General features: G+C 53.2%; 10 protein-coding genes across 10 annotated transcripts; 7 read left to right on the top strand and 3 right to left on the bottom strand.

The window, feature by feature from the left end:
* Window positions 1–1,115: 1,115 nt before the first annotated feature.
* On the top strand, window positions 1,116–2,406 carry J4E93_005055 (uncharacterized protein; the record flags this gene model as incomplete). Its single annotated transcript, XM_049342978.1, has 3 exons — window positions 1,116–1,682; window positions 1,737–2,177; window positions 2,227–2,406. The coding sequence occupies 3 exons, from the start codon at window positions 1,116–1,118 to the stop codon at window positions 2,404–2,406; spliced, it is 1,188 nt and encodes a 395-aa protein (XP_049199978.1).
* A 1,574-nt stretch (window positions 2,407–3,980) lies between these two features.
* J4E93_005056 (uncharacterized protein) lies at window positions 3,981–5,300 on the bottom strand (the record flags this gene model as incomplete). Its single annotated transcript, XM_049342979.1, has 3 exons — window positions 3,981–4,045; window positions 4,095–5,199; window positions 5,253–5,300. The coding sequence occupies 3 exons, from the start codon at window positions 5,298–5,300 to the stop codon at window positions 3,981–3,983; spliced, it is 1,218 nt and encodes a 405-aa protein (XP_049199979.1).
* A 672-nt stretch (window positions 5,301–5,972) lies between these two features.
* Window positions 5,973–8,672, top strand: J4E93_005057 (uncharacterized protein; the record flags this gene model as incomplete). Its single annotated transcript, XM_049342980.1, has 3 exons — window positions 5,973–6,094; window positions 6,144–7,919; window positions 7,967–8,672. 3 exons carry the CDS (start codon window positions 5,973–5,975, stop codon window positions 8,670–8,672), a joined length of 2,604 nt encoding a protein of 867 aa, XP_049199980.1.
* Window positions 8,673–10,561: 1,889 nt separating this feature from the next.
* On the top strand, window positions 10,562–11,854 carry J4E93_005058 (uncharacterized protein; the record flags this gene model as incomplete). Its single annotated transcript, XM_049342981.1, has 1 exon — window positions 10,562–11,854. One exon carries the CDS (start codon window positions 10,562–10,564, stop codon window positions 11,852–11,854), a length of 1,293 nt encoding a protein of 430 aa, XP_049199981.1.
* Window positions 11,855–12,211: 357 nt separating this feature from the next.
* On the top strand, window positions 12,212–15,089 carry J4E93_005059 (uncharacterized protein; the record flags this gene model as incomplete). Its single annotated transcript, XM_049342982.1, has 2 exons — window positions 12,212–12,836; window positions 12,976–15,089. The coding sequence occupies 2 exons, from the start codon at window positions 12,212–12,214 to the stop codon at window positions 15,087–15,089; spliced, it is 2,739 nt and encodes a 912-aa protein (XP_049199982.1).
* Window positions 15,090–15,427: 338 nt separating this feature from the next.
* Window positions 15,428–16,093, top strand: J4E93_005060 (uncharacterized protein; the record flags this gene model as incomplete). The annotated part of the gene is made up of 1 exon (XM_049342983.1): window positions 15,428–16,093. The coding sequence occupies one exon, from the start codon at window positions 15,428–15,430 to the stop codon at window positions 16,091–16,093; it is 666 nt and encodes a 221-aa protein (XP_049199983.1).
* A 59-nt stretch (window positions 16,094–16,152) lies between these two features.
* On the bottom strand, window positions 16,153–16,839 carry J4E93_005061 (uncharacterized protein; the record flags this gene model as incomplete). The annotated part of the gene is made up of 1 exon (XM_049342984.1): window positions 16,153–16,839. One exon carries the CDS (start codon window positions 16,837–16,839, stop codon window positions 16,153–16,155), a length of 687 nt encoding a protein of 228 aa, XP_049199984.1.
* A 677-nt stretch (window positions 16,840–17,516) lies between these two features.
* Window positions 17,517–18,679, top strand: J4E93_005062 (uncharacterized protein; the record flags this gene model as incomplete). The annotated part of the gene is made up of 2 exons (XM_049342985.1): window positions 17,517–18,092; window positions 18,146–18,679. 2 exons carry the CDS (start codon window positions 17,517–17,519, stop codon window positions 18,677–18,679), a joined length of 1,110 nt encoding a protein of 369 aa, XP_049199985.1.
* A 578-nt stretch (window positions 18,680–19,257) lies between these two features.
* J4E93_005063 (uncharacterized protein) lies at window positions 19,258–20,733 on the top strand (the record flags this gene model as incomplete). The annotated part of the gene is made up of 1 exon (XM_049342986.1): window positions 19,258–20,733. One exon carries the CDS (start codon window positions 19,258–19,260, stop codon window positions 20,731–20,733), a length of 1,476 nt encoding a protein of 491 aa, XP_049199986.1.
* Window positions 20,734–21,086: 353 nt separating this feature from the next.
* Window positions 21,087–22,485, bottom strand: J4E93_005064 (uncharacterized protein; the record flags this gene model as incomplete). The annotated part of the gene is made up of 5 exons (XM_049342987.1): window positions 21,087–21,615; window positions 21,666–21,950; window positions 22,014–22,114; window positions 22,168–22,386; window positions 22,438–22,485. The coding sequence occupies 5 exons, from the start codon at window positions 22,483–22,485 to the stop codon at window positions 21,087–21,089; spliced, it is 1,182 nt and encodes a 393-aa protein (XP_049199987.1).
* Between the last annotated feature and the right edge of the window lie 1,089 nt (window positions 22,486–23,574).

Raw genomic sequence — 23,574 nt, forward strand, 5'->3', positions numbered from 1 at the left:
ATCGCAATCATGGAACTCAGCAAAACTTCATCTCAACAACCAAAGCACACTACGATCATGTGCTGCTGATGCCTGGAGGAGTTTTTTCTTGGAATGCCAGCAATCAGTGGGTTCTCTAAGGTGCGGCCCGCACGGAATACTGGCATCAGATATCGCAGTCTTCGAGTGAAGACACTTGCTTGAGATATTGTGCTCTGGTATGGGGACTATAAAAACGGACAGTGCAACAAGTAAGAGGTGGAAACGTCCTTTAATTACGATAGCATCCTCGTATAGCCGCAACCTCCTTGTTACCGAAGCCTTTGTTACGTCTCCCTCTGCGATTCAATGGAAGATTCGAGAGCATCTTCAAGTCTGCTTTCCAATACACCGACTTTCAGCAAGATTGAGGGGTCCACGGGTGGTCAAGATCCTGGAAAGGGCCGTCGACGTTAGAAGGTGGTCCGAGCACCGCGATGTTGAATTCGAAGCACAGGATCGCGTCAAATTGCATCATCTCACTAGCGTCGATCCCACTCCAACTCCGACATACCTACTATGATCTGGTACTGCAAGTACAGTGAGAGACAGACTCTTGGCTTTAAAAATGACGGCAAACATGACTTGGAAGGCGGTATCCCAAAAATAACGGTTTTCACACTCAATTTCCTCCATGTACATCAACTACGCAGTGTTGGGCCTGTAGCTTCAATATCTTGTGCCTTGCATGCTCCGACCGTATGCGGCTGCAGCTCGATGCTAGTGGCATGCGGCTCAGCGTCAAGGTCGATCGGCTGTTATATTGTGTGCGATGGCGCAATTGGCCCGAAATGGCAGTAACTCAGGGTGACATGAATCACACGTATACTGTACTAAGGCAGTACATATAAGAGCATATTTCTTCTCTCTGGCTGTTCTACAATCATATACCATTCTCTAGAGACCTCGCGTTAAGATATCTCTCCTTCGTCGATTGTCGATAAATCATCCACCAGCATCCACTGGCAGCCACATCACACTGCCATACTTGCTCGTTGCATACTATAATCACGTCTCATTCAAGTACCAAGAACTTGTTGTAGTGGACCGCGCAGTACCCGCATTCATACAAATTTTACTCTATACCCGCAACAAAGATGGCGCCGGGACTCGTCGAACCCCACTACCAACCCACCGCTACATCGACATCTCTCCCAACACCAAAGTCTAGCAACGCCCACAGCTACGTGCCTGGGCGTACCACTGTCAAGAAGCATGCCGAACCGTACAAGTACGAAGACCTACGACCACACTTCCCCAACATCACATGGCCAGCCTACACTGAGATTGCCTACGCCGACAAAGGCCAACTAGGCGATCCCAACTTCAAGAATCTCCTCGCAACCGCCACAGACGTCTTTGACTATAATCCAAAGATCGGTACTGAGATACACGGCGTTGATCTAGCAAACCTCACTGATGCTCAGAAAAACGACCTGGCTCGACTCATTGCCACGCGGGGAGTTGTGTTCTTCCGAAACCAGAAGAACTTCAGCATCGATGAGCAGCGGGAGCTGGGAAAGTACTTTGGTGAGCTGCACAAGCATGCTACAACTGGTGTGCCGAAGCGAGAGGGATTGGAGGACGTTCACGTTATCTATACCGGCGAGGATAGCCCAGACCTAAGGGCTTTGTTCACACCCTCGTTTCTCTGGCACTCTGATGTAAGACTTCGATACCACCTCAAGAAAGACTTGAGTTTTACTAACCCAAACCAGGTAACATACGAACTCCAACCTCCCTCCTACACATCCCTCAAAGTCCTCACCGGCCCACCCCGTGGCGGCGGCGGCGACACCCTCTGGTCCTCACAATACGCAGCCTACGATATGCTCTCACCCCACATGCAAAAATATCTCGAATCGCTCACGGCTCTCCACTCCGCTGAGCTGCAAGCCCAAGGCTCACGCGACCTCGGCCGAACAGTCCGTCGCGAACCCGTCACCACCGAGCACCCACTCGTCCGGACGAACCCCGTCACGGGGTGGAAGAGCATCTTCTTCAACCCTGGATTTGTAACGAAGATTGTTGGTGTGCCGAAGACGGAGTCGGATCATATTATCAGTTTCTTGACGGAGATTGTGGCGACTAGTCCCGAGGTTCATGCTAGGTTTCAGTGGAATGAGGGGGATGTCGCGTTTTGGGACAACAGGGTTACGGTATGTTGAGTCCTCTCCGTTGCAAAGAAGTTGTACTGATGTCTCATAGAATCACTCTGCTACTTACGGGTTTGCGCCTCACCGCCGCCACGCAGTCCGGGTAACTGTTCGTGCCGAGCGGCCATATCTTGATCCAAACAGCCGGTCACAGGAAGATGAGTTGAGTGAGAAGTATGGTATACGCAAGGCGAACAAGGATGGAAGTGGTGTTGTGAACTACAATGATTGAGTGATGAGCAACACATGGGACAGCGTGCGGATGGTTTTAGGCTTTGATGATATGAGCGTTCTTTAGCGGGCATGCGTTGGTAGCGCTAGTATGCATATAAACTAGATTCTCACACCTTCTCTTCTTCCTTCCCTTCATTCCAACATCCGTTTTAGTTCTTCAAAAACCGTTACGATACCGACTCATGAGTAGAGAGCGATTTGAGCACAAAAGTCGTATACGACAGAATCATGTGTGCAACCAGTCCAGTTTCTTACATAATGTTCTGATCCGCGGATGACATCTACGAAAACATGGATATCAGAACTTCATCTTCTGTTTTTGCCAAAAGGTGGCAGTCAAAGTTAGAGGGAAAGTTAACATGTGTGTGAAAGAACTGAGTCGGACTCACCACTTCATAACATCGCGTTCGGGTTTTGGAAAACATCACGCCTTCTCGTAACTCACCCATACATCATTTCTACCAGTCGGGACGGCTATATAAATCAGACTTGTGATCATCCACTTCTCTTCTTCGCCAAATTTTGGGTTCGTTATTTCCGAAATCTGTATCACTACCTGTTATGTGTGGGCGAGTTTCCCCAAACCCTGAAATCAAAGTTTACATGGGAGAAAGCGAGTGCGAAGAAAACCAAGGGAAACCCCTTCATGTTTGGCCAGTTGCATCGGTAAAATCCTACCAAAATGGCAAGGTCATCGCCCGATGTCTGCAGGTACATCAGTCCTGTTTACATCAAGAGAGCGGCCCTGCAGGCCACCTCAATATGCTCATCGGTTTTGCCCGACGGCTTTTTTTGACAGACGACCAAAGCTAAGCTGAGCTATCAAATCATACAAAGGCTTGTCTTACGTCCTCAACTCCTCTTCTTTATCACACACCGAGCTCAATGCAAGCACAAGACTAAAAGCCAATTTGATCGAGTACATGTGTTGTGAGCAAGTCTGTCTGAAAATTGAAATGAAGGAGATTATGTCTGTGAACAGCGAGATTTGAAAACGGATATGCGAAAAGCCCGAATCTCTGTTCCCATGGAATTAGGGTTCTATGAATTGATTTTGCACATGTGGATGCCTTGGATCGCTGGTCAAGATGTGATGGCGATGTCTTCAATGTCTGCATATGGATGAGGTCATTAGTCTACAATCATCAACTATACCCATACATCGATTCAACAAGACAATACATAGATGACCGCCAATTCCTCGCCTACGTCGGGGATGCCGTACCAAAACAACTAGCCAATAATATCAACCGCTACCAACGCCAATCCAACCATACACACCGATATTGGTTCGGATCATCCCTACGAGGGCCACTTGGGCAACGAATATTTTCCCTGGTTTACCTGACTGAACCTCCCGGTAGGCCGCCGCCGTCTGATGATGCACGTGGCCAGTATGATCGAAATTGAGAAGACGAAGAAGACAATTTTCACAACACGCCAAACCTTGGCTGCAGTCGAGAGTGGTGCGCTTGACAATAAGTCAGAACCGGTGTGTCAAGAAGTTTGGGATAAATTGAAGGTTGTTCGGATCGAAGTAGGACGAAGTAGAACAGACGGGAGATTGAGCGCTTATTGCTCCTTTTCGTACCCTGCTGGCTTTTCCATGCCTTGCATTTCGTAGAAGCGAGATGTGCCTGTAACGTGTTAGTATGTGGGTATTGATTAAGGGTACTGGCAACTTACAGCTGTATCCGTTCCAGTCAAAGTTGTCCTTGGGGTTGCAAGAGCACTTGTGGTCGAGGCGGTATTGCTCGCCGGTTGGGCAATGTGTGAATGGGACATGGTAGTAGGCAATGTCGTTGAAGAAGTGAATCTCGTCCTTTTGTAGTAGCAGACCGGCAGCAATGGAGTGCACGGGAGCATCCCCCCATCGTTCGTAGAAGAAACCACCAGCATGGTCGAGCGAGGTGAAGAAGTCAATGTAGGCGTCGGAGCGGAGCCAGTTGAGGTTGCCGATCTCGAAGTTGGACCAGAAGTGGCAGTGGTTGTAGGTCTCACCGCCGTCATCACTGAGGAACTTCATGCCGTTGTCCTTGACAATGTGCTGAGGGTAGTGCTTGGTGAAGTTCTTGGTGGCATCCCAGAGGGTAGGAATGGTCTCGACGTATTCGTAGAGACTGAGGGTGAAGCTGTACTTCTTCTTGTTGTCGGCCATGAATTTGAAGGTGTCGTAGTTGATGTCGCAGTAGAGCTCGACGCTGGGCTCGACGCGCCAGTACCACTCGTAATCGAGCATCAAGGGGTGGCGGAAGAAGAAGCCAGACTCGTAGCGGCACATGTGTCGGTAGCTGACGGAGTCACCGTAGATGATCTTCTTCTCCTTCATGGTCTCGCGAACCTTGGCGGCCTTGTCCTGGTCAATCCATTCGGGGAAGGACCAGTGCTCTTTGGGAATCTTGCCGTACTTGGTCTTGCCAGACACAAGGGCAGTTGTAACCTTCTTGAATTGGTCGTCGAACTCGTCGTCGTTGAGGAAAACCCAGTCGTAGTGGAACTTGCGGTTGAAGCGGTCTTCGACTTGGCGGATGGACTTGGCGATTTCCCAGACATCGGAGTTGCGGGCGAGGGTGACGAAGGTTGCGTTCATGCGGTCGCCAGCGGCAGTCGCGGGGGGAAGGCCCTCCTGCTCGTTGGGGGTGGTGCCAGGCGTGACTTGCTGGACTTCATCGTTGGCGACCGGAGCGTTGCCCTGGGCAGGAGTCGCGGGCGACTTGTTGTCTTGGTAGACTGGCCAGCTTGCGGAAGGCACAGACGACGAGGAGCCGATGAAGTAGAGGAGGACGAGGGCCTGGGTATGGTCAGTCGCTGCTTCCGCAATCGTCACACGATGCCGGCACGTACCACTACAGCAAAGATAAGGTAGCGGATATACCGCTGGTTGCCGGCCATGGCGGAATGGCCCTGAGGCTGCTGCTCTTTGGGCTGCTTCTTTTCGGTGACGTCGGAGCCCTCCACTTTCGCTGCTCAATTGCCTTTGCTGCGGACGACGTGTGGGGTACGGAGGAGGCGTGGACGAGGTGTGAGACGTCTACGGGTAGCCCTAGGCGTGGTGCCGGACGGACGCTGTCGGCGCGTTGGTTCCCCGGAATATAGGACTATAGAAAAACGAGCGGATGCGAGACGCGGGGAATGCGCATCAGCCAGTAGTCGAGGTTGAGGTGGCAGGCGACGTGAGGGATGGAAGACACGAGGTGGATAGGAGTCGTCGACGGGCGCCGTAGTAATGTAGCCACTTCGCAGGGAGTCGGATTCTTTGGGTAAGGCCGGGCCTGGCCGCCAATTGGGAGCAAGCCGCGATGGAGCCAACCTGGGTTCGCAGTACCACAGGCACAACCTCACCCACCCACCCCGTCGCCGTTGCTGTACCCTGCGGCGTCATTCGCCTGTCGCGAGTTATCTGCCCATCTGCCGCCATTTATTCGTGGGTGCGCCCATGCGACCGCCGCCCTGCCAATCTGCCTTTACCTAGTAGCCCAACGTCACCACTTTCGCGTGTTAAATATCACTTGGACCGCCGCATAAACACCACCACACCACCCCCACCGCCGGGTTCCGCCCACCATGTCTTTCTTTGGCTTTGACCCCAGCGGCCCGAGAGACCGCGGCCACGCCTCCAATGCGCCCGGGTTTGGCCAGCACGACGCCTTCGCCGCACTGGGTGGAGGGGCAGCCGATGACGATGTGTAGGTCGCGTCTCACGTAGCCCACAGCTCCCACTTACCCCGTGCACAGCATCGACTTCGAGGAGACGTACGACGGCCTAGGCGACCAGCTCGACGACGATGCCGATGACCTCAACGACGATACCTTTGGCGGCGGCCCTGCCACGCAGCAGTCGGTCGGAAAACACTTCGACTTCGCCGGCCAGACGTCGATGGTATCGAACACGCTGCAAGAAGAGCAGATGCTGTACCAGGCCCGTCAGAAGTACCCCCAGCAGCAGCAACAGCAGCAGCAGCAGCAGCAGCAGCAATACCAGCAACAGCAGACCCAGCAGTACCAGCAGAGACCACCCGTCCCCCAGGCGTCGAAGCCAAACCGCACTGGTTATGAGAGCTACAAGGATCCCGAGTACATCCCTCAGCTGGAAGCGCGCGCCGATATTTGGGGCCTCAAGCCCAAGCAGCCCGCGGCGCAGAGGCAGCCTTCGCCGCAGCCCCCCGCCGCTTCGCAACAGCCCGCGCCCACCAGAAAGGCCATGAGCATGGAAGAGGTCGAGGCCATGATGCGCGCTCAGTCAATAGGTACCCCTCCAGTACAACAACAAGCCCCACCTCCGGGCTTCCCAGGATTTGCGCAGCAACAGCAATTCTCCCAGCAGCAGCAGCAGTTTCCCCATGGACAGCCTCAATACCCCGGCATGCCAGGACAGTTCGCGCCCCAGATTCTGCAAAGGCCGCAACAGCAGCAGCCCGTTCAGCAAATGCCGCCTAAACAGCAACAGCAGCAGGTCCGCGCTGAGCTCCCCGATCAACCCGTCCGATCCCAGCCGCCCCAACAGCCCACCATCCTACAGCGACAAAGGCCCCAGTCCAACGAGCCCGGCGCTCAGCAGCAGCGCCAAGCAACACCTCAGGCTCAGGCCCAGGGCACACCCACCCAACCTCGACAGATCTTGCAAAACCCAAACCGTCTGTCAGGACAAGGCCAGCCTATTGTTCAGAATGCTCCCCAGGGTCCTCGTGGTGTTCCAGCAGGACACAACCGCGGTCCTTCGTTCCCCGGAATGGTCATCACCCACCCCGAGCAGCTTCTTCAGCTATCTGAGGCCGAGCGTGCCGCCTTCCTCGAAGAAGATGCTAAGCGGGCCAAGCGGAACCACAAGATTGCTCTCCTAGCGAAGGACAACGGTCTGATGACGCCTCAGGACAAGAACTTCATCACTCGAATCCAGTTGCAGCAGCTCATGACCGCGACGGGCAACTTGGAGGAGAGAGGACCTGAGGCAGCTATTGCAGAAGACTTCTACTACCAGGTCTTCACCCAGATCCGGGGTGCTCCACGCCAAAACCCCCAGCAGCCAGCAAGCCAATTCGCTCAAACATACCTGTTCCAGACCAACAACAGGTTTGGCAACCGCAGACAAGGCCGAGGCGGAGACAACCACATGCAGCGCATGGAGCAACAAATCCAGCGCGCAGTTGAGGCGGCCAAAGCAAGGCCAAAGGCCCGGCAGCTTGTTGTGGAAGGCAGTCTTGGAAAGATCGCGTTCAGCAACTCCAAGACCCCTCGACCGCTGCTCAACCTGAAGCGGCCAGAGACGAACGATAAGCTGCCGAAGAACCACCGGTCTTCCATCGCTGACCGGAAGGAGGCTCTTCGCAACATCGAGGCGGTGTACAAGACACTCATGCAAATGGAAGACCACGAGCGGGCAATGCCACCGCCGATCCAAGAAAGCAGCCCTCCTGAAGCCATCCAGGCACACATGGAGTGGCGCTCGAAGATTGAAGCGCTCCACCAGCAACTGTGGTTGAACACAAAGATTATGGAGCCTATCAACCCTGCGTATGTTATAATATTCCCAAAACCTCTTTCTTGCTAACAATCCCTAGCACACCGCATCCGTTCATCTCCATCCTTTCACACGCCAAGGGAAAGAAGGTACTTCCACGACTCTTCCGCCACATCAACGAGCAGGAGCGCATCACTGTCGTCACTATGATCGTTGTCCACCTAGATGCTCTGTCCGTGGTCGGCCGTGCTATTGCCACACCCGAGGAACCTTTGAGCGCAGCCATCCGAGAAGAGGTCGACCTTTTCTCGAGCACTGTCATGTCGCCTCTCCACGCGCACATCTCAGAGGCGCCGTTGAACATTGTCATCGGCCTTCTTGGTCTTGTTCTGGACCGCACCAACCTCCATACTGTGGCTCGAAGCAGGATCGGTCTCACTCTCCTCACGTTCCTCATCTCTCGCGCCGAGCTTCTTAAGCAGTCAGCTCCCGAGATGGTTACCGACTGGCAACAATGGACCGCACTTTACAACCGTCTGTTTGACGTCATCGAGCCTGTTCTTCCTTATCTATTCCCAGGGACCATTAACGATACCGACGACATGTACATCTGGCAGTTCCTGGCAGCAATGGGTGTGGGCGCCAGTCCTGAGCAGCAACAGAGGTTGGTGCTTGGCGTCAAGGACCGTGTCATGGAGACGGTCTCTGTTAGCAAGGCTTTGCCTGCTGAGATGGCAAGCGCACGTACGGCCAACGTGAACCTCTTCATGAGGGCCATCGGTCTAGATGTGGAACTGCTTGGATGAACACATTTGATGATCAACAATTGAGCCATACCAACGCCATCCAGACGCCACGCATCGCGCTATGCAGTAGGCCGATGTTCGGAGTACGAAGTTCATGCCCAAGGGGTTGAACGCCACCGCACTTGAAGGTGCAGCACCAAGTTACACACCCATCGCTTGGATGTGGTGTGGACGTTGCACAATTCTCGCAGAGCGAGAGATCTGAAAGCTGGCGACGGTGAAGTTGGTGTGCTGGTGGACGTTGATGCCGTGCTCATGATGATGGGCAGGCCTTCAGTGGCGCGTTGACGACGTAGGTGGAATGTCACTTTACGATAGAACAAAAGCGCCTTCATTCAATATTCGAATATATGCATTGATTTCATGCAACGTTCCTCGCCTGTCAGTGTCAAAACCTTGAATGTCCTTCTTCCGCGCCCGTGCACTTCCGGTTCCCTTTCGTGACGACACCCTCTCTCGCTTGTCTAGAACGATGAACTTGCTTTTCTCAATGCCACCTGCGCAGCCTGCGGACTATTCTCCACAGCGCTCAACTATGCTTTGCGCAATCTCCCCTACGCCGCTGTACCAAAGAATGGAGTGGAGAAGCTCGATCATCCACGCGCCTGGCGCCGGCCATTCGCCCTTGAACGCGACGGCTTGCGAAATCAGGGAAAATGCCGCACCGGCCTCACCAACAGCTTCAAAGCCTTGATGTTCGAAACATGAACCTCGCATCGGCGGATGCCCAGTCTGTTTGCTTGCCGAGATAAGTGGCGCGAAACTGCGATGAAGCATGTTTGTAATGATGGAGCATGTTTGGGAAGACGCGCATCAGGTTGGTTGGTCCTGGAGAAACTGCAAATCCGATCTCGCAACATGACAATTAAGCTTCGCCGCGGCTGCTTGTCTGACATCCCGGATGTACGAGAGACATGGGAAGACTTCCGGCTTCTCGAGTTGCGGGTTGGCGGGCCCTTTGTTTCATCCATGAGGCGACGCCCAGTTAGCTTGTCTGGTCTTGGCATTGCGAAACACCGTCCCCCGGGCTTCGTCAGCTCACCCGTTCATGCTCGTTGACGGCATGACCGCGCGTCGTCAAGTACAAGCGACTCGGCGCGAAGAGGCGTGCCTCTCCAGAACACAGCAGAGCAGCCACAATGGTCAATTGAGATGAGGTGGCTGACAGAAACAACTTTCTAGCATCACCAGACGCAAGCTAGCACAACCGTTCGAGAGCCTCTCGTGCGACTCTGACGTTTGTCGGTACCACGGTACTGAAACGTACCTGCAGTCGGAGCCCTGCCTGATGCTAGCTCTCTCCACATTTCTTCGACAGCGTCAAGCTGGACGCGTAACGACCCCCATTGCCTTATCGATACCTCTCCGAGGAGGCTCGAGATGCTTTTGGACCAATCACATCGCCGTCTCCAGGCCCATAGTCCCCGTTTCGCACGATTAGTAGCCAACTAGACGGGCTTCTAGATCTCTGTGCCTGAAAACCTGACAGGAGCTAGGCTTGATGTTCCCCATGGATCATCGACAATGCAGCACGCGTAGCGTTTTGTCTGCTGCCGCGTGGATCTCAGCTTGGCCTTGAGTGTCGACTTAGCGCTCCCAGATCATTCATCATGCGTCGGCATCGGTTCGGATTGCAGGCTCAGGTTTCATCCTTCTCGAGTTTCACAGTCTCTACATCGTTGGTCGCATAGACGTTCCTTCTTTAAAAGCACTCGTTCCGCACCCTCCTTGAGTACCGTGGACTACCATCAGGCCGAGCCTTCTGTTCTGTTTCTTTCGAGGAAGTTGTGTTTCGTTTTGTACCTTCCTTTCTTTACCCCATTCTCTTCTTTCCAAACGACAGGTTCTTCCAGTCCGGCTGCCGGTCAGCATTAGCTCAACAGCTCAACATGTTTTCTCTACGATTCTTATTCTTCGTCACTCTTTTGGCGGCCGTAGTGCTTGCCGCTCCCGCCCCTGCCCGCAAGAGGGGTCTCCAAAAACGCTCGTTCAAAGTTCCCAGGCAAATCAACAGGGCCCACCCGACTGGACCTAATGGCGCTTCTGCTATGAGGAAGGTGTTCAGGAAGTACAACTTCAAGGTGAAGGAGGACTTTATGGTCAAGGAGGGTTTCATTTCGTTCTCAAAGCAGAGCCAGAATGTGACCGCAGCTGCTGCCACTGGTGGCAACAACACTGGCACTGTTGCAGCCAACCCTGAGGACAACGCTGCTCTGTTCTTGTCGCCCGTCGACATTGGTGGTCAGACCCTGAACTTGGACTTCGACTCTGGTTCTTCCGATTTGTGGTGTTTCAGCACTGAGCTCGACCCGCAACTGATCGGCCAACACTCAGCTTTCGACGCATCCAAGTCTACTTCCTTCAAGGCCACTGCCGGTGCTCAATGGAAGATCAGCTACGGTGACGGTTCCGGCGCTGCTGGTATTGTTGGCACTGACACTGTCACCATTGGAGGTGTCAAGGTTGAGGGCCAGACTGTCGAGCTTGCCAACCAAGTATCCCAGTCTTTCGTCCAGGATACCAACACTGATGGCCTTGTCGGTCTTGCATTCTCCAACCTCAACACTGTCAACGATGGTACCAAGAAGACCCCCGCAAAGACCTTCTTCGACAACGTCATGCCCAACCTAGACATGCCCGTCTTCACTGCCGACCTCGACCCAGATGGCACCGGTGTTTACGAGTTCGGCAAGATCGATGCTACCAAGTTTGAAGGCGATATGGCATGGATCCCAGTCAAGGCTGACACTGGCTTCTGGCAATTCGGCTCTACCAAGTTTGCTGTTGGCGACCAGCTCTTCGAGAACCCTCAAGGCTCCGACGCCATCGCCGACACCGGTACATCGCTCCTCCTCGTCGACCAGCAGGTTGCCGAGGCATACTACTCGCAAGTCCCGGGTGCTCAGCTCAACGCTCAGGTCGGTGGCTTCATCTACCCGTGCGGTGCTGCGCTCCCTGACATGAGTGTCGCAATCGGCGACTCATACATGGCCAAGATCCCCGGTAGCCAGATCACTTTCGCCACAGTTGATGCAGCCAACACGACCTGCTTCGGTGGTGTTCAGGGCAACCAGGGCGCCGGTCTGCAGATTTACGGTGACACAATGTTCAAGGCCCAGCTCGTCGCCTTCAACGGAGGAAACCAGTCTCTCGGCTTCGGTCAGAAGCCTGTTCCCAAATAGACGCGCGTAGCTAGTGGAAGGAAATACAGTCCTACTCGCATGTACATAGTTCAATATCCTTTGCACATTCACATGAAAATATACAGGACGGCCCAGAACATATCATGGCGCAATTAAGCCACGAGTTAATGAATCAAGAAATCAAATCATCATCAAAGTTTTCCTGCTCCTTCCTTGCTGTGACATGGCGCGACTGCAAAGCGCGTGACCACGTGGACGCCAAGGAAGGTAGGATGAAGAAGGTGCAACCCTCGCATTCGACACTCACCATTTGTGCCTCTCATACGAAAGACAGTCAGCCAACGACTATTCTTACCCACATTACTTGAGAGCGAACATTCTTCAGACACGACCAGCATGGAACTGGACCTCGGCCTGGACACATCGGAGCCAAGCGTCCTCGAATGGGCGAGAGCGCAAGGCGTTTGCGTGAACTATCAGACAGAGTTGCTGCAAATTCGCCATCTTCAGTCACCATCAGACGATGAGTTTGATCGACATCTCCACGAGCCCTCCGATGCGACCATCGATACGGCTGTTAGCGGGCTTGTCAAAGAAAAGCTTACGGTGAACAAAGACACTGCGTTGCTCCTCAAGGCAGCGCATGCTCTCCAAGATGAACTTGCAAGCGACCCGACGGTTACTAATGGCTGGACGAGAAGGCGCAATCTACATCAAGAGCTACCTGTGCTACGATCTGATCATGAGCTTGATTTGCTCGACTTCGGTGATACAGCTGTGCCAGACTTCAAGAACTTACAGATTCCTTCGGAAATCACGGTAGAAGAAAACGATGAGGGCTTTGGATGGCCAGCCAGGTATCTCACCTACTCTGCAAAGTGCGATGCGCAGGTCAAAGCCGAAAAGCTCGCCATCTCACGGGAGGTGTTGGTTTATCTGCAGGACACTGTTCGAGACGCGCATCTACCGGAAGACGGCCAAAAGTTGGAGGCAGAGTGTCTGATACGAAAACAAGTATGTCGTATTATTGTTTAATTCCGCTTGCTAACCGACTCAGAAGCCAACTATTCGGCCTGTGACACCGCCTTTACTCCCAGTATCGCCACCACTGACACCATACATTCCATCCTCACCCACAAATCGTCTGCCATTCGATTCAGATACTGCCGACTCGGTTACTATTGAGGCGCAGGCTTTGCAGGAGCAAATTCTGGCAGCAGACGCTCTTCTTCGCACAAACTCGAATAGCAGTGATTCGATGCTATTTGATCTTACTCACCCACCTCAATTTAGTCCTCACTTCGAGCCAACCAGTTCGCCCATACTGAAGCGCCGAGCTGAGGATCTCAAAGTAGAAGGTCCTCTTATGCCATCGATGTGTTCTAGTTCGCCCATGAAGAGGCTCAAGTCTGTGTCTTTCGCGGACGAATCCTTACTCTACGAGCCATGGGGTGAGGATGATGAAGGTGGGGTTGGCTCTGACCAATTCTTCCACGAGATCGAGGAGCAGGCTGAGCGCGCCAACAAGAAAATCGAGAACGAACGGCTGTCCGGCGCTGACACGATTGCAAGAGTCGATATTCCATACATCGACTTCTCGCTGCCCATAGCACCATGGATCGAGTACAGTCGGCGCAAGGGTGGCGATCATCGACCTGATGACACGGAACTGCAAGCGCAGATGAAATTCCTCTTACGCATCAAGCGGGAGGATCTGAGGTCGGCGAAGTCCTGGCACGGGCTTTCGATTCCAGAACGAGAGTTGAAGTGGGGCTTTCTCACTACCAAGGTGTCTACTCTCACTCTCGAAGAAAAGCTTCATGGCGAATCGGAAGTGACTAAGATCGTCACTGAATTGACTACGGGCGATATCGCGACCAGCTCAGCGCAAGTGTGGAAACGCGAAGGTCTGCGTATCCTTGACGAAGATGAGGACGAAGAAGAGTTGGATCCAGAGGAGTATGATGAGCGAAACGACATGGAGGCTCTGATACGCAAGCGAAAACTTGAAATGGAAGAAGAGGTCGTGGAGAAGCATCGCAGGCGCACCTCTTCGCAGCCGACTGCGCGTCCACAGATCCGATCCTCCACAGAGATGCAAGAGAGCCGCCACTTCGGAGAACGCGAGCCAACGGAAAAGCAGTCGTTGAGACCCCGATCGAGGAGACTGGAATATGCCTCCCAGAAACCGCAAGCTCCTAAACAAGCGACTGGAGACCTGATGTTTGGTGGGTTCTCAGCAACAACCGCGCTTAACAAGTTCATGCAGACGCGAGGGAAGCCAGTAGATCGCGTAGAAAGCAGTACTGCAAGATTGTCCAAATCTAGGGATCACGCCCAACTGAGGGCGCGCACCTTACCGGTTCGACCTAGGGGTTCTTCGTCCGACCAGCTAGTGGATCGGGCTCAGCAAGCGCAAACCACCAACAAGCCGCTACCCCAGCTTCCTATCGTTCCGAGTAATCTAGCGCCTTGTTCTTTCGTGATCTCATCGACCTTCCTACAGCAAAGGGGGATGCTGAAATTGATCGAGTCGATCTACCCAAGCGCAGAGATGGTATATCGAGACTACACCTTACCGCACTCGGCAGCCAAAGAAGCTGAGATCATACTGTCACCGTCCACCGGCCTCATCTTTACCACCTTACAGCAGATCAAGCAAAAGGCTCTTCCTGGCCAGCCGGATAAGTCACCAATGAAAGAACGCATGCTGAAGCTCCAACTGCGATACGAGAGACTGGTAGTGCTGGTGAGTGAAGGCCTAAGCCGCGAGATGGAAGAACTAGGATCGAGCCGACCAGATGACCCGCGAGATACAGAAGCTCTGAAAGCTTTCGATATGTTTGCTACCAAATTAGAAGGCGAAGTCCTTGTTCGATACGTTCGTGGAGGGGAACAGGCTCTGGCGCGGTCCACTGTCGTTGAGATGGCAAAGTACGGACTGCCATATGGCTCAGCAGACATTGGTGACATCAAGCCTGTGGCACAAGAGACAAGCTGGGAAGTCTTCCTCCGTCGAGTGGGCCTTAACCCATTCGCTGCTCAAGTGATCATGGCATGGCTCCGCAAACCCTTGAACGTGCCGATAGCTCCTTCTTCAACCCATCACGCAAAGACTGTCCCAGCATTTGGTCTCGCCCGCTTCATGCTGATGAGTGAAGAGGAGCGAATCCATTCATTTCAAGCTTTGATGGGTGGATATCACGTTCTGATGAGGGTCAGCGAACTAATTGACCAACGGTGGGTCAGCGCTGCGCATGGGTTTAGGGTGTGAGATGAGCAGAGGTAAATTGCGCTATTCATGGTGAGGGAGTTACAGGCGTGCTATGTTCAAAAGTCGGATGAGATGACTAAAATTAGAACGTCCGTTTTTCTGGTGATGCAGCACGAAACGTCATCTCAACTCACGGCCAGTCTGAGCTCCATCACACGAGTGAATGTGGGGTGAAGCTTGGACCAAGAATGACGCAGAAGCATCTCGAAATGTCGCAAAGGCTGCGCAACAAGCTCTATTGCATGTCAAAACTTTTCACGCGCGGCTTGCAACCTTACTGCCATCTCAAGTACCTTTCTCGCGTATAGCTTCGAATCACGCGCCTGTGACACGTGAACATGTCTTCAGTCGGTGTCATCATCTCAGGGCGGCCTGTCATCACCGAGCCTTCCTCCGTCATATCGCCGACCCAATTCGCCTTCCAAATCCCTTCGCAGCCGTCCTTCTCCCATATCGTCGTCTTCCTGCTCCCGGGCATCACCTTACCAGATGGCACCGCCGCCGCCGTTTACGCGCAACTACCCGGTACGACCGACTTCAAACTCCTCGGCGCGATCGCGAACGAGAAGCCTAGCGCGATATTCAAAGTGAACGCGAAAGCCGGCGGACCTGCGGGTGGTGGCCTAGGCGACAATGACGATGCTATGGTGGACGAAGGCGTATCAATGGACGCGTCGAACGGCAGCACCGCGCCGCTGGCCCTTGGCATAAGCGTCGAACCAGCGCAACAAGTCGCCGTGGCTTTGGAGCAGAACAAGGCTCAAGAGGCCGCAGCATCGGCAACACCAAGCATCGGACAAGGCAATGAGTTGGTACTAAGAGGACAAAGAAGCGTGGAGACCAAGGTGCTGGCGCAGAGGATCATCAAGAACTGCTACGACTTCTTGACAAGCTGGGGTTCAGGAGATACAGTGCCGCTGAAGGCATTCCAGGCATGGTGGACAAAGTTCGAGGGCAAGATCGAAAGGGATCCGGGTTTCCTGGAGAGGAGCGACGGAGGTTGAAGACGTGACAGCATCGGTGGATTACAAGACTGTAGGATACGAAGCTCGCATACAGCCTCTCAGAACGCCTTGTTGACACCGTCCCACTCTGGCTCCACGAGCCATGCCTCATACATCGCACGCGGCCACGAAACCTTCGGTGCCTTCTCTGGCTTTCGCTTTGCCTGCTCCACCACCGCATCACCAAGCACCTTCTCGATCCCCGCCCGCTCGTACCGCGCCTCCAGTTTCCCTGTCAGTGACTGGAGCACTTCATAACCCTCGCCTCTCCGCCCGAAATCCGTAACAACAGCGACCCGAACAAGCCTTGAGAGCTCTCCGATTCGCTCGGCAATTTGTGGGCTGGTATGGCACGCGATGGCTGTCCACACATCGTGGGCCTCTGTCCCGCCGACCCCAAAGCCACTTAGCAATTTGACTGCGGCGTCGGCGCCCTCGATCTCGAAGCGCTGCGGGCCGTCACAATCTTGAGTAGTCCCGATATCGTGGAAAAGGCATGCGGTGAAGAGTAGATCGCGTTGATGAATGTCCGTGAAGTACTTGGAGGATTCGTGTTTGGCCAATGCGTAGGCGTAGATATACACCCTTATGCTGTGGTTCAAAATCGCCGGATGTAGCAGCTCAGCTGTATGTGCATATGCGGCTTTCTTTATTGGTGTATCGAGGCTGTACTCGGAAAGGTGCTTGTATGCTTTGTCGTCTACATCTTGGGCCTCGACGATGTTTAGGTCGGACGGCGGGCACATGGTTGTTATAGAAATAGAAGAGTAGTATGGAAATCCATGAAGGAATCACATCACGGTGTTGTAAGTTTTGTCAAGAAATTGCTTCGGTCACGCCTTCTTGTTAGTTGGTGGTTCCCAATCGGGACGAAAGGCGTGAGTGAGCGGGGTTACCTCAATGCCTCCGAGGATACAGCTCTTGCACCTCCACGTCCATGTACCGCCCACACAAATCCTAGAGCAAACCAAACGTAAGCCTCACGACTAGAGGCCGACAACGGCTATCAAGAACGGTGCCCAGTCATCGAGCTTTGCAAAAACATACTTGGCGTTCTTACTAGATATCTTCTAGCGGATCCAGAGGGTGGGTTATCGCATGCAAGGCTTACTGATAAGACCCGAGCATACCACGACAAATTCGGAGGACTTGCATGGCCAAGAGAGCGAAGCTTGACTACGACTCGCAGAACTCACTAATCGAGCTGCTTGTAGAAATACCAAGACGGCATGACGACAGTATCTTCACAGTAGCTTGACAATGGCTTGATAAGAAGCCGTGGAGATAGGCGTTGTAGGTTGGCCGACGGTGAGCTTGGCATTGGAGCTGCATGAATCGGAGATCACGAAGAGTATAAAAGGTCAATTCGAGTTCCTAGAGAAGTCGACTGTGATCCAGCTACGTGCCTCCTTCATACGTAAAGATGAAGCTCTCTACCCAACTTTTCCCTCTTCTCACAACTCTGACATTAGCTTCACCGATTGATCTCAGTCGCTCAAATCTCCACCGACTGTTCGTCCGACAAGACATCCAAACACCAATCAACGCTTCTCTCCCCAATGTCACCATCTTCGCAACCGGCGGTACAATCGCATCTCAGGGCAACAGCAACACCCAGACAACCGGCTACTCAATCGGCCTCGGGGTACAACAGCTTGTCGATGCCGTCCCAGAACTTCTCAACATCTCGAACATTGCCGGCTACCAGATCTCCAATGTCGGCTCTGGCAGCATCAATGAGACGATCAGTTTGAGTCTGGCGCATATGATCAATGCTGAGTTGGCGAAGGATGAGATTTCGGGTGTTGTCGTCACGCATGGAACGGATACACTTGAGGAAACTGCGTTCTTCTTGGAGAGCACAGTCAACTCTACGAAACCTGTTATTGTCGTTGGTGCCATGAGACCAGCGACCGCGCTGAGTGCGGATGGACCGCTCAACCTTTATCAAGCGGTTACCCTAGCTGGTTCGCCTGCTGGACGGAATCGAGGAACGATGGTGAGTAAATCAATCAACGCCGAAGTAGAAATGCAAGCTAATAGTACCCTCAGATCGTACTCAACGACCGCATCGGCTCTGCATTCTACACAACGAAAAACAACGCCAACACACTCGACACATTCTTCTCAACTGAAGCCGGACAACTCGGTGTATTCATCAACCAAGTGCCATTCTTCTTCTTCGCATCCTCTGAACCCGTAGGCCGCGTAGTCTTCGACGTGACCAACATCACCGACCTAGCTTCCGTACCAATTCTCTACGCCCATCAGGACATGGATCCCAGTCTTTTCAACGCATCCTATGCTTCCGGCGCACGAGGAATCGTTTACGCCGGAGTTGGTGCAGGAGGTGTATCTAGCAAGGCAGCTTTGGCTGCTGAAGAGCTCTACAATGTGACGGGTATCCCGATCGTGGCTAGCCATAGAAGCGCAGATGGGCTCGTACCAGACGGTGGCGACTTTACTATTGCGAGTGGGTTTTACAACCCCCAGAAGGCGAGGATTCTGTTGCAGTTGGGCCTGACAATGGGATGGGGCGAAGATGAGATCAGAGAGGCTTTTGCGCTGAGTTATCCTGCGCCGTGAGCAGGTTTTGTTGTTTCATAGCAGAATCGAAAATGTTTATGAGGCAAAGTAACTGCAGGCTAACCCGTATTGTTCACAGCTTTCCACACCTGTTCGGAGGCTCGATGTGGTGATGATGCCAAGACGGGTATGTCGGATGAGTGGTAAGCAGAGTACGTCGAGTGAAGTCTGCAGTAGGTTGCCTAGCTGGCGACGGTTTATCCTGGTTGTTGTTGAACATTTGCTATTCCTGCCAATGAGCTTGAAGCTGTCGTGGAACGAGACCGTTATGGAGGAATACGCGACGTGGCTGTCGCGTCGCGCAGTCGGACTACGCTAGGTCGGGACGATTATGCGATGGGCCAACATCGATCGCGCACGCGTTTACGGCAAATTGCGCGATGGGGCGTTGGAGTCGTTGGTGCACAGCCTACCAAAGTTCAGGGCAAGCCAGATCTCACGTTGTTAGCCGCAGGTCGTAGGGTCTTGCACCACCGACGTCATGACTTGGCGCTACTTTGGGAAGTCACCCATCTTCCCCATAACTACGTTTATTGCCTGGCATTGGTGATAGTCAAGTCAAACCTAAATTCGCAACCATGTCAAATGATATCGCAGCAAACCGCTCTGGGCTCAAGGACTTTATCTCATCCATAGCGACCATCTCGGGAGATCTTTCAAACATTACTGCGCCGCCGTTCGTACTAGCCGAGAACTCGACAGTTGAGATACCACAGTACTGGGCGGATCATCCATATCTCTGGGCTGCACCGGCGTCGGAAGAGGACCCTGAGAAACGAGCGTTGCTTGTGCTCAAGAACTTCCTAGGCTCGTTACGAGGACAGCAATATGCGGGGCGGAATGAGGAAGATGGCGTCAAGAAGCCGTTGAACGCGTTTCTCGGCGAACTCTTCCTCGGAAGCTGGAATACTGAGGAGCTGGGTGAGACGCGATTAATCTCCGAACAGGTTGGCCACCATCCACCTGTAACGGCGTGCTATTTGTGGAACGACCAAGTTGGGATCCGGGCGGAAGGGTTTACGGAGCAAGAAATCACATTTTCTGGAAACGTCAGTATCAAACAGAAGGGATACGCCATAGTACATGTCGACAAGTACGACGAAGATTACCTCCTTCCACTGCCGAACATTAAGGTCAAGGGTCTCTTAGGCGGGGTTCCACATCCGGAGTTGTACGGCGAATATTCTCTCATCTCATCCAACGGATACATATCGCATATCAAATTCGAGGGCAAGTCTTTGTTTGGCTCAGGGCACAAAAATGGATTCCACGCAAGATTTTTCCACGCAGACAAGCCTGGTGAGACCATCTACGAAATCGAGGGTGCGTGGAACAGCACGTTTACCATCAAGGACGCGCGGAACGGTTCCGAGGTGGAGACCTTCGACGTCAGAACCATCATGCACAAACCCATGACTGTGCCCGACCTCTCAGAACAAGACCCATGGGAGAGTCGCAAAGCATGGGGCGATGTCATATCGTCCCTGCACAAAGGCGACATGAAGGGCGTTTCAGCAGCGAAAAATGTAGTCGAAAATGGCCAAAGGCAGATGCGGAAGGACGAAGAAGCGAAGGGCGAGGAGTTTCAACACGTCTTCTTCAAAACAGTACCCAACGACCCGATCTTCGATAGATTAGTAAAGCACGACCCGCAAGCTTACACCGTCGATCCGTCAGGCGGCATTTGGAAAGTTGACAAGGAAGCCGCGAGGCAGCGACAGCGCCCGTTCCACGGCAACCTCACACCATCAAACGAAAGGATAGGTGGAGCGCAAAAGCAGGGGCAGACGCAAGAGGGCAGAAGATCAATAAATGACCAAGATCAGCAACGCAGTGGGGCTGCTGGCGCAGTGGGCACGGCAGCGACGTCTAACGGCTCTGCACCGGATGAGCCGGTTCAGAAGGTCGGCGACGTGAGCCCACGTGCCGAACAACGTCCAGATTCGGCAGTGGGGAGCAAAGGGGAGTCCCGCAGTCAACCGGCCAATGTGGCGGAAGTAAGTGATGAGATGGTTGAGAATTTCCTGAGGGCGAAAACGAGCAATTTACACTGAGCGGCGATTGTGAAACTTGGAGTTGATCATGCGCTAGAGCTTGACCTGGATTATGTAGTTTTGGATAATTAGATCCCTTTAGTCAAACGGTCTAAGGTTACATACGCCGCCAACGAATCTCGCTTCGACTTGCATGTATCGATGGGGGCGAGCATCGTACTTGAGCTCTATACCACGCGAGCCATCACGACATCTCTAAAGCAGCTGTGACATGTGCAAATCTGATGTGTATATCCTTTTTTGTATTGTTATGACCGGCTCGCGCCGCCATGAGGGTGGTATCATGAATCTAAATTAGCTAATAACAAGGTCGTCCATATCGTTCACTGTCCACTCCAGTTGCTTCTCCATTTCTACCTTCTCTCGTTCTTCTGGTTGATGTGCGTCTCCATTGTGATTTCCCCAACTCTGCATTCCTCATCGGACACCTTGCCTCCACCCTTTATCCTCCAAGTGTTGAACACCTTGTCGCTCTTCTCGTTCTCCGCGGATAGATCATCGCGGAGCCGTACTGGCTGAAGGTTGCCCATGCCGTAGTCCTGATCGATCTCCGACTTCGTCGACGCCCCTTTCTCAGTCTTCAACAGAGACATCGTCATGCTGAAGAGGCTGGGCTTCTTTTTCGATTCTCTGTTCGGGTCGTTGACCCATTGTGGTGTTCGCATGCCAGAAGGACGTGAAGGACCGAAGGAGGAGTTGCTGAATCCGAATTTCTCGGACACTTGTCGCCAGAGGGGGCGGAGAGTAGCGAGGGAACCAGCCGTGATGGCGAGACCTTGTTCGATGTCCGACCAGATTGCGATATCAACAGTGGCCCAGAGGAAGTCGGGGTTCTTGAAGTCCATAACGTAACCCATGCGCACGCAGACTGCGACACTGGCACTGCAAGACTGTTAGCAATTGTGTGCTGAAGTGGCGATAAGGAAACTTACACGCAGGCCATTCCGAGAATAGGGATTAAAAGGACCCTGGTCTTGACGGACATGTTCAAGCCCCAAATCAGGAAGAAGGGTAGAATAGCAAACGTGAAGTCGCTAATGACCGAGATTGCGCTGTACAGGAACGTAAGACCGATGATGACATCTACGTTGATGCAAGTCCCTTCAGGGTTGTTCTTGTCCCAGAAGAAGCTGATCGGGTGGCATTGGAAGAGAGTGACGAAGAAGAAGACGAGACCGCACAGCACCGTGAGGCCCATCGCAGCGTAAATGATGTACCTGAATGATGCGTATGAAGTCAGTTACTGGATCTTACGGAAATTACGCAAAGGCATGGCTTACTTGTGCAGTTTCTTGACAGTGACACGGAGAAGGAACAAGCCAATGGACATCTTTGACGTAATCATCGCCCAGCAGTATGCGATGTAGCAAAGCCACCAGTACTATACATACTGTTAGCATCGAGATCAGGACGAGTTCAAAGGTTCGCACATACCCTCATTGCTTTGTACTGTTGCTCACCAGAAAGTGTGTCCATATGGCGTCCAGTTCCATAGTGGATACCGCCAATCGCGCAAGTAGCAAACATGACATGAGCACACAATGCGGCCACCATCCACCAGTCGTCTGGTCCGAAAGCTTTAACGATGCGGGCTCGTACGTAAACTCGCAGGACAGTGGTTATGAACGCAAGAGAGACGAACGTTGAGCACACCTGTGGATGTCAGTCAATGGTCTCCACTTGCTTTATCGTCTTTGAACATACCGCCTGCAGTTCAGGTCCTCGGTTCTCACGTTCGTGCCTTGAAGCCATAGTGAAGGCGTGAATTCGGGCAAATCTGGTTCACCCCCGGGTTCTGAAGAATCCAGCGGGTTTTGGCTCCATATACCTCGTACCCGGGCCCTTGGGTACCAGCCAAGTTGAGTCAGCCCGCATTCAAGCGAGTCTCGATTCGATGGGTACCCAGGGGGAGGGCGGCTCGTGGGCCTGCCCTGTGCTACTGAATCAGGAATGGAAAACACCGCCGGCATGTCAGAGCAGGGTCCGCTTGCACGCCATGCTGATCAACGCCCAGACGTTGCGATAGGACATCAGGGATGTTGTGGCGATTATTCCCGCGGCTTCGCAGCTGCTGTTCTGGGAGTTCTCCTACCACCTTATCCGCCTGAATCATAGACGATCATAATTTGTTGATGGAGAACTGCGGCTCGTGAAGCTCCCGCAATCTAGACTACCCGCGCACAATTAACGTCGACGGACTCCGTTCCGACATTCAAGTGCCCGCTCTGGCTGCAGACGTCAGAGTTTTCGGTGCTCAAGTTCCCGTGTTCAAGTTCCCGTGTGTGCAAGCCTGTGGATCCGCTATAGTCCCACAGGCTGACCTCGATTTTGATTTCTAACATTGGTGAATGCCGGTTAAATGTCAAGCGTCAATGTCGCGTGGCACAGGAACAGGAGGGATCCGCGTTTTCTTCAGGGACGATAGTCGACGCATGTTTACATGCGCAGGTGCATACAAGACGTGACTCTGTTGGGGATGAAATTTCCGGCGGGGCGTGCTAAGCGAGGTGATCTAGCACGATCTTGGTAAGACACGTGGAAGCTACAGGGTAGCGGACGACGTCGGCGACCGTTAGCGGCAGATCGTGAAACTGAGCTTCCAGATACCGAGGCATGACTGGGTGATGATTGGGAGATGGGACACGACTCATCAGCAATGCATACCAAGGCACTTGGAGACGGCTTGTTCAGTAGCGGAACTGTCACTCGGGTCAGCCTTAACCCCTTGATGGCGACGGAAGCGACTCCGAAACAGTACGTAAGGCTGTTGACATCTGATCGAAAGGGGAACGCCCAAGGAATGATACGAGCGATGAACCACGAGTCGTACTGACATCGTAG

The sequence above is a fragment of the Alternaria ventricosa genome, assembly GCF_023758065.1.
Source record: "Alternaria ventricosa strain BMP 2768 chromosome Unknown scaffold_7, whole genome shotgun sequence".
NCBI classification, from domain to species: Eukaryota; Fungi; Ascomycota; class Dothideomycetes; order Pleosporales; family Pleosporaceae; genus Alternaria; species Alternaria ventricosa.